Source organism: Podarcis filfolensis, assembly GCF_964270895.1.
Source record: "Podarcis filfolensis genome assembly, chromosome: 13".
NCBI lineage: Eukaryota > Metazoa > Chordata > Lepidosauria > Squamata > Lacertidae > Podarcis > Podarcis filfolensis.
Genome location: NC_139615.1, coordinates 10,882,131 through 10,891,685, shown reverse-complemented (window position 1 = coordinate 10,891,685; position 9,555 = coordinate 10,882,131). Strand labels below are relative to the sequence as shown.

At 39.2% G+C, this 9,555-nt stretch overlaps 1 protein-coding gene across 1 annotated transcript; it reads left to right on the top strand.

The window, feature by feature from the left end:
• Nucleotides 1-2,041: 2,041 nt before the first annotated feature.
• Nucleotides 2,042-9,555, top strand: LOC310748523 (vomeronasal type-2 receptor 26-like; the record flags this gene model as incomplete). The annotated part of the gene is made up of 5 exons (XM_083584354.1): nt 2,042-3,265; nt 3,775-4,662; nt 5,721-5,948; nt 7,931-8,057; nt 8,645-9,555. The coding sequence occupies exons 1-5, from the start codon at nt 3,104-3,106 to the stop codon at nt 9,553-9,555; spliced, it is 2,316 nt and encodes a 771-aa protein (XP_083440480.1). The 5' UTR covers nt 2,042-3,103.

Here is a 9,555-nt window from a genome sequence, read left to right as displayed (position 1 = left end):
TTTCAAATCACTTCATCTTATTTACCATTCAAGGCCGGTCTTTGTGACAGGGTTTAATGATAAGATGCATGCATGTCCCTTTAAGCACTGAATTGGCAGAATCTGCTGCCTCCAAATCCATGCTGTTCAAATCAGGCTGCTGATGATGATGATGATATTGTAGAGAGGCAAAGAAGAGTCCATGTGTAGAACCTTGCTGCTGCTGCTTCTCCTGCTCTTCCCCAACATGGTGTGTCAAGTGCATAGTGCTCATTTTACCACAACTAATCCTGTACCTATTCCACATGAGTGGTATGAGCCAGGTGACCCTGTCATTGGTGGCATAGCATCTCATATCCGCTACGTCTTCCCCAATGTTTTATTCAATAAACACCCCTCTGAAGCCTTGATTGACAACCCACAGTAAGTAAATAGTCTTTAATGTTTTCTCATTCTTTACATTTTTATATTTGACTGAAACATACTTTGAATGAATAGTTTTAGAACTGCATTGATTTGACAGCCTGTAATTATTTGAAGATTTGATAAACTGTATGAGAAACATCTGTACATACAAACCATGGGATACAGCACCTCGCCTATGAGAAAAGGTTATAACATTTTAGTTCTGAGAAAGGTGAGCAAGAGGTGACATTATATAGGTGTACCAGATTATGTATGGTGTGGTGAAATTGGATAGAGAAAAGTTTTTCTCCTCTTTCCTAATACTAGAACTTGGGGAAATCCAATGAAGCTAAATCAGAGCCAGTGTGGTGTAGTGGTTTAGACTGGTAGACTCCTAATCTGGTGAACCGGGTTCGCGTCTCCGCTCCTCCACATGCAGCTGCTGGGTGACCTTGGACCAGTCACACTTCTCTGAAGTCTCTCAGCCCCACTCACCTCACAGAGTGTTTGTTGTTGGGGGAGGAAGGGAAAGGAGAATGTTGGCCGCTTTGAGACTCCTTCGGGTAGTGATAAAGTGGGATATCAAATCCAAACTCTTCTTCTTCTAAATGTGGAAAAATTTGAGACAAGCAAAATAACCTATTATTCACAAACTGCATAGTTAAACCATGCATTCTGCTCCCCCAAGAGGTAATGGAAAATGCCTTGAACTTGCCTAACGACTGGCTGCTAAGATAAAACAAAATGAGCCATAATGTTGGTCTTAGTTACTCAGTTATTCATAAAAGAAGTGGCTATTTAAAAGAAGAAATTACCTATGTGATTTCCAGTCTCCCATATGAACTTTGACTAGTGCAGACGTGTTAACACATGTTGGTGTTCAAGATCTTTCTTACTAAACCTTGCTAAATGGCCAATTGTTCTTCTATTAGCATTCTTTCAAGGACTCAGTGACTCATTCCCTTCCACCTTTCTCCAATGAAAATAGGGACGCCCTATTCAATAAGAAGAATTTTACTATTTATTTCCCACCCAACTCATTGGGTTGCCATTCTGGGTGGCTTTCAACATATACAAAACCATAATATTACATTAAACATTTTAAAACTTCCCTATACAGGGCTGCCTTCAGATGGCTCGGGGGTCAGATAACTCCATACCCCCCCAACATTTCTCCAAGGGAAGTAGGGACATCCTAAGGAAAAGTGGGACATTCCAGGATCCAATCATAAACCAGAATGGCTTCTCTTAATCAGGGACATCCCTGGAAAATAGGGACACTTGGAGAGTCTGGAGTTGCCTCATCAGTATTTGCTGAAAGCTACATAGTGAAGTTGCCAGATGCACGTCTTGTGGGAATTAGACTCTAGTTCACATTTGCAGAGTGTGCAAAAGTCAGCCCTGGGTCGTTTGATCCTTTAATGAGTTCTCTTTTTTCTCCTATAAAAACTATGCAAAACTCTCTCTTTTAAAGTTTAAAGAGCCAATAACCTTTACTTAGTGTACTTGCAGTTGCAGATTAAATACAGACAAAGCACGTAGCTGAGACTTAAATAGATAAAACTTAGATAAAACTATGACAGACTTAGCTAACTCTGAGGCAGAAAGCAGCACAACAGTTCATAGCTGCTGCTCTCACTGTTAAGACTGTTCAGTTAAGTGCCATAACTGTCATAACTGCCACAAAGTGTATGACATCACAGAGTTCTACAGCTCTTGAAATTAACCCTTTACATATGCATTTTGGATGCCAACATCCCACACATCTGAGTGGAAGGTGGAGCAGAGAGTGCACTAGATATCATTTGACTTGCTCTACTGTGATATGAAACACTGTCTGACTCTGAGTGATATTGTCCCCAAAGTGCCACCCTAAATTGTTATAGCAGGCTGATGTCAGAGAAACGCTAACTTGGCCAGATGACAGATACCCATTCACTACTCATAAAAGCTCTTCCATATTGCTGTTTGTCAGTGCAATAGCGGCAGAGAAGTAAGCAATCTTTGCCACCGCCATTCCCATGTCGTTGGTTTGCTAATGTTCCCTGACATGTGTTTGATCTGTTTCATACAGAAATTTACAGTACAATATGTGTAACTCTCCATTGCTGTAACTTTATTCTCTCGAAAACCTGATGATTTGCATTGAAAATGGCAGCTGTCATCAGCTTTATTATCATTTAATACAAGTTTTTATTTACAGAGAAAGCTGCTGCCAAACGGATATAGCAATAATTACAAAAACCGTAGCACATTCATATGGCACAGTACATATTTCTAGATGAAACTGTATAGAGAGAAGGAACAATATTTTCAGAAATGCGGAAGATGAAGTGAAAATCAAGAAAATTTCTGACGCTTTTTAATTCTGATGAATTTAAAAAAGCAGATTTGTACTAAAGAGCAATCCAAACATTCTAAAGGAACAAAAAAAAAGGAACAAAACAAGACCTATCTTTCCAATAAGACTTAATTCATTACTAATTTTGCTGCCGTTGAATATAGTCATTATATATCCTAACAGTCTGAAAGTTGTATCTCTCAGATTTTGTGCACTTTCCCCACGTAATAATGCCACTTTATTCACAGCGTGTTATCAAAGTTCTTCCAGCACATCCTTGCCCTGGTGTTTGCAATTGATGAGATCAATGAGAATCCCAAGGTCTTGCCCAATGTCACTCTTGGGTTCCACATCTATGACAACTACCATAACTCTAAGATGACCTACCGCACCACTCTGGATCTGCTGTTTAACTCATATACCTTTGTCCCCAACTACAAATGTGGCTCCCAGGAAAATGTAATAGGAGTCATTGGGGGACTGAGCTCTGAGGTCACCTTGTGCATGGCAGACATCTTGGGCCTTTACAAAATTCCACAGGTAGGAACATTATGGGTAAGAGAAAATTGAGATTTCACACTTTAATTCACTCTTCAGCTCTCTTTCCAATAGGAATCTATGGATTCATAAATTTAGAGTGGTATAACAGGGACAAGTGAAAGGGACTGAAATGTATGGGTTTGTTGATGTTATAGCATGGGGGTCTCCAACAATGTGCATAAGAGGGACAAGATTACAAAGGATGTGTGCTTAATGCGTGTAAGGGAAGATTGATTCAAAAGTGCCAGGTTGATAAATGGGATATGCAGATGGGATCGTATAATATCCTTGGAACATGTTATCAGTGGATCATGTAAGATCAGGACATGTTATCTAGAATTGCTCTCCATATGAAATGGGAAATTGAGCAAGATTGCTTGTGTATTTTTTATGTAAGAGGAAGTGGATATTTTCCCCAAAAAAATCATTAAATTTGGGATGTGTGGGATAAAGAGGTTTGCTTTTAATTCTTCCATCCTTTTCTAATGGTTCTCTTTTTCCTTTTTCAGATTTCATATGGTTCATTTGAAGCAGCCACAAATCATCAAATTAAGTTCCCTTCCTTTTACCACATGGCTCCTGAAGAAGCTCTTCAGTATCAAGGAATTATCCAGTTGCTTTTGCATTTTGGATGGAAATGGGTTGGGCTCATCACTCCGGCGAATGAAGCTGGCGAGCATTTCTTGAATACCATTGAACCAATGCTTTTCAAGAATGGGATCTGTTCAGCATTCACAGAAAGAATTGAATACCATGTGCATTACACTGGTAACATACTTGAGATGGTCCGTGATACAAGGATTTTGTCCCCAGCTTTCATAACAAGCAAAGCAAATGCAGTTGTTGTATATGGAGACAGTGCATCTATTACATGGTTGTCAACTACTCTAACGTTAATGAAGTTATCTAAGTTCATATTTTCTCAGTTCAAAAAGAACTTACCTGAAGAAAAAGTATGGATAACCACAGCTCAGATTGATTTCATTTTATATGAACTTCAGAAAGTTATTGATGTTAATATTCAAATGTTCCATGGTGCTATCTCTTTTGCAATTCATTCCAAGGAAGTTCATGACTTCCGAGATTTTCTGCAACATATAAATCCTTCCTTGGAAGAGGGAGATGATTTTATCTCAGGTTTCTGGGAACAAACATTTGGTTGTTCACTTATAGACTCTACTAAGTCAACAAAGAAAGCTAAGCCTTGTACTGGAGAGGAAATGCTGGAGAGCCTTCCTGCGTCATATTTTGAAATGAGCATGACCAGCCACAGCTACAGTATCTATAATGCTGTCTCTGCTTTGGCACATGCCTTACATAGGCACTTGGCTGGATCCAACCACAGAAGAATGGAGGCTGCAGGCAGACAATCTCCTCAGAATATAGAGCCTTGGAAGGTAGTGTTTGCTGTTACAAAGAGTTTGGTTTACAAAGTGTTCACTATTGTGCCCTGCCTTGATATTTTATGTGAGTTGGTATTTAGTTACAAAAAAAAGAATGAAAAATATTCAGTTACAGAAATAAACTTTAATAGATACAATATCAAAGATGGGAATTAGCATATTTCTTAAAATGATACTAAACCAACTCTGGATGAGAGACTTTTATAAGCACCAGACTAGCAGCTACCTGAAGACTGAATAGCTGCTAAATAACAGCAGATGAGAAGGAGTTGGAAGTAGTGTTTTCCAATATTTCAAATGGCACTTTAAGACACTTTTCGTAGCTTTGGGGTGCGTAGTCACCATGGGGTGGGTCATAACAGATATCCCAAGCAAGTTTGCTTAGGTGAGGCATAATTGTTTAAATTTATTTGCTGGGAATATGTGTCTGTCATTTGATTTAGCAGGAAGTGACAGAAATACCTGCTTACAAAGAATTTCCTTCAACATATCCTACCTGATTTCTTTTATGGAGGCTTTTGAATGGCCTCCTCAAATCTAAAAGAAGATTCCTACTGAGTTGCAAGCAATGCTCCTTAAGCAGAACATAAATCATTGGGAGGTTTTGTAATACTGTTAAGTTTTTAAACATCTTCCGTTCTCATGCCCGCTCCAGATATGATCCTTAGAACATCTTCCTCTTAGACATGAGAAATTTGCATGGAGAAGCAACTGAAAAGATTTTCATATGTGCTGATTGGTTCCAGTTATTCAAGAACATAACATCACACAATAGTGATTAAAAAGTGAAATGGAAAAGGGGCATAAAAGAAGTCTTTAAACATGACAGCATGTAACTTTTCCTCCATATGTGGTGTGTGTGGTATAAATTCCTTCATTTGCAGAAAACAAGAATGGTTCTGCCAATTCTACACTGTGATAAACTATACTTTGAATTAAAACTTTATACCCCCTAAATATAAAGATATTGAATGCATCTAGGAAAGCTATTCAACAATCTTAATCAGAATGTTATAATACTTTATAGACCTTTTGATTCTCTTTCCACCTAGCTCCACTCATTCCTACAGAAGATCTCATTCAACAACTCTGTTGGTGATGAAATTACGTTAAATGAACATGGAGAATTAGCAGCTGGTTTTGATATTACAAATTTGATCACTTTTCCAAATAGATCCTACATCAGGGTCAAAGTGGGAAGGCTGGATCCTCAGGCCCCTCCAGGGAAAGAGCTCACCATTAATGATGGACAGATTGAATGGCACAGGGGCTTGACTCAGGTGAGGAAATAAATTTATCTAATATCAGCATTCATTGTTATCCCATAAAATATGGTGCAAGAAGGCTTTTTTTCACTTAGCTTCTGATTAAATGTGAAGTTTACTGGGACAGAAAAGTGGGCTTTAAGAAGAAGACATTCATATCTAGATGGATAGTATTTTAATGGAGATAATCTCTGAACAATTAGCTTTCCTTGTAGGAACATGTTTGCACATTAGTTTATGAGATCCTATTTGTTGTCCAGCTTATGTTGACTGCATTCTGTTTGGTGTGTTATATTATATTCTATATGGCATGAATATTCCCTTTTTATTTATTGCATATTTGTAAGCCACCAAATAGGAAACAATATACTTTAAGGAATATTGTAAGTCTATCACTAAATAAACAAATGAACCACAATACAAAAAGAGCAGCATGCACAGAAGACATCTCATATTAAAGATGACCAGTGGCTATCAGAGAGAGTTGTCAGCCATTCTTGTTTGTGAAGTCCTAGAGGCAGATCTCCAGTTAGTGGAATCTGATGATGATGATGATGATGATGATGATGATGATGATGATAGATTTACTTATATCCCACCCATCCTGCTGGGTTTCCCCAGCCACTCTGGGTGGCTTCCAACAAAATATTAAAATACAATAGTCCATCAAACATTAAAAGCTTCCCTAAACATAGAATAGTAAGCTTGTTACAGATAGAATACAGTGGTGCCTCGCAAGACGAAATTAATTCGTTCCACGAGTCTTTTCGTCTTGCGATGTTTTTCGTCTTGCGAAGCACGGTCCGTCGCAACTGCGCCTCTTCAAGCGGCTTTAGGAAAAAAGCAAACAAACTCGCAAGATGTTTTCGTCTTGCGAAGCAAGCCCATAGGGAAAATCGTCTTGCGAAGCGACGCAAAAACCGAAAAACCCTTTCGTCTTGCGCGTTTTTCGTTTTGCGAGGCATTCGTCTTGCGAGGCACCACTGTACTAAGTTTGTTACAGCATCGCTTGGGCTTAGAATGAACATTATAATCTTCTGGAGTTTGAATGAAGCAATATACAGCTGGTATATATCTAGGCAGTGCTTTTTCTCTTTAAAAAAAATGTTCAGGGGTACTCTCATTTTGACTCAAGAAAATCAACATCTTATAATTCAAATAAAATGTATGATGCTATGTGCAGCAGGTAGACATCTAGGCATAGCTGTAGCTAGTGTATAACCCTAAGATGGGCATAAGCAGCCCAGACACAGAAGCCACTTGAGACCCTAGTAATGAGCTGGAATCTCAAAGTACTTCCAGAATACAAACGTCTTATTTCACAGTGACTCCAATCCCTCCCAGAAGGGATCCTACACATAATTCTGATACAGAGAAACCACTCACCCAAAGCACTTTTGACTTATAAGGATTCAGCCACCATCTTGTCCAACAAAACCTTCAGATAGCAGTGCACCACCTTCACTGCTTCTCCTCAGTGACACTGTTCTCCAGATTCCTAGGAAATAGACCCTCTTCCATATAAATGTTGAATCACAAAGATGTCAGAACCTGAAACCTCGTGGGCCAACACAGCCCAAAAATCATGGAACTGAGCAATACCCTCCTAGTATTACTTTCTAGTAACTACCCTGCAGGTAGGAGCAGGACCCTTATACTATAGTACCTCCAATTCCCAAATCCTTGATTTGCATCATAAGGACACCAAGTGACATTCCTGAAGGAAACAGCTGTGGTTCCTACAACTGGCATACCCAGTTTATTGAATTCTAATAAAGTTGTATGTTTAGCTATGCCAACTATGTTTACCCGAATCTTATTGGGTTTGTATGATGCTTAACAACTGCTTTTTATCCTATTCCATGCACCACCTGTGCTCGTACAGATCATATGTTTCATGTTATCAGTCCTCCTTTTGCTGATAGACCCCCTGGTGTTAGATTAAGTCCCCCCAGACATTTTCTTAAAAAATAAATTATTCCTATATATTTGGATAGGTGCCACCCCTGTCAGTATGTAATGACAACTGCCGTCCTGGTTACGGGAAGAAAAAAAAGGAGACAAGTAAATTTTGTTGCTATGATTGTGATCCGTGTCCCAGTGGGATGTACTCAAGTGAAAAGGGTGAGAAATGTCATCTTAAGATAGACCAAACTGAACAATTTATTTAGAAAATTCTTAGATCCTTAAAATTTTGTTGGCGTTAAAATTCTGGAGGTGAAAGGGCTACAATTTTGATGTCTGTATTGTTCTCATTGTTTGCAATGTTATATTTAAAACATCCTGAAAACATTTTTAGAAAGGAATGGAATGCATTTTACATACAAATTCTACTAGATTATGATGGAATAGAAGTGGTGGTCACTTCTCTAAGAAGAAGGCAGTTTGGAGATAGAGTGAATCTCTTATTCAGTGGACCTCTCTTGGCTCACAAGATTTCAGCTGTAATGTTGCTCTCTTTTCACTACAGAGCACCTTGTGATTCTAAGAAAGAGGAGGAGGGCCACTAACACATAGGGATGTCCTCTATGTAGAAATTCCAGATTTGATGCCTGAGATTTATTTCTGATATATCTCAGGCAAATGTCTTTGGGCTAGAAGCTTTGAAAGCTGTCCTGGTAAATAGCATTAGCTAGGTGAACTCCTGATGACAAAAATTCTTAAGAATTTTCTTCATAGTTTCAAATTCTCCTAATCATTTGTCTTTACAGACATGGAAACATGTATCAGTTGCCCAGCAAATAAGTATCCAAACAAAGACCAGGATAATTGCATTCCTAAAATACCAAACTTTCTTGGCTTTGATGAAACTTTGGCCATCATTTCAACTTTCTCGGCACTACTGTTGTCTCTGATCACAGCTCTAGTGTTTGGCATCTTCATTAAACACCGGGACACTGCCATCGTCAAAGCCAACAACAGAAGCCTCACTTACATTCTCCTTGTGTCCCTCCTCTTGTGTTTCCTCTGCTCCTTGATGTTCATTGGAACACCTAAGGAGGCAACCTGCCCACTCCGACAAACAGGTTTTGGCATCGTCTTCTCTGTGGCCCTCTCCAGTATCTTGGCCAAAACCATTTCAGTGGTTTTGGCATTCATGGCTACCAAGCCAGGATCCTCAATCAGGAAGTGGATAGGCAAAAAACTGGCTTATTCCATTGTCCTCTCCTGCTCTAAAATTCAAGTAGGGCTTTGTGGTCTTTGGCTGACAACTTTTCCCCCTTTCCCAGATTTGGACATGCACTCAATGAGTGAAGAAATTATATTCTTATGTAATGAAGGGTCAGTCCTCATGTTCTATTGTGTTTTGGGCTACATGGGCTTTCTGGCCATTGTCAGCTTCACTGTGGCCTTCCTAGCCAGGAAGTTACCTGACAGCTTCAATGAAGCCAAGTTCATCACCTTCAGCATGCTGGTTTTCTGCAGTGTTTGGATCTCCTTCATTCCAACCTACCTGAGCACCAGAGGAAAATACATGGTGGCTGTGGAGATCTTCTCCATCTTGACTTCTAGTGCTGGATTACTGGCTTGCATCTTTTTCCCCAAATGCTACATTATTCTTGTGAGGCCTGAGTTGAACACCAGAGAACATCTAATACAAAGAAAGATAAATAATAAATAA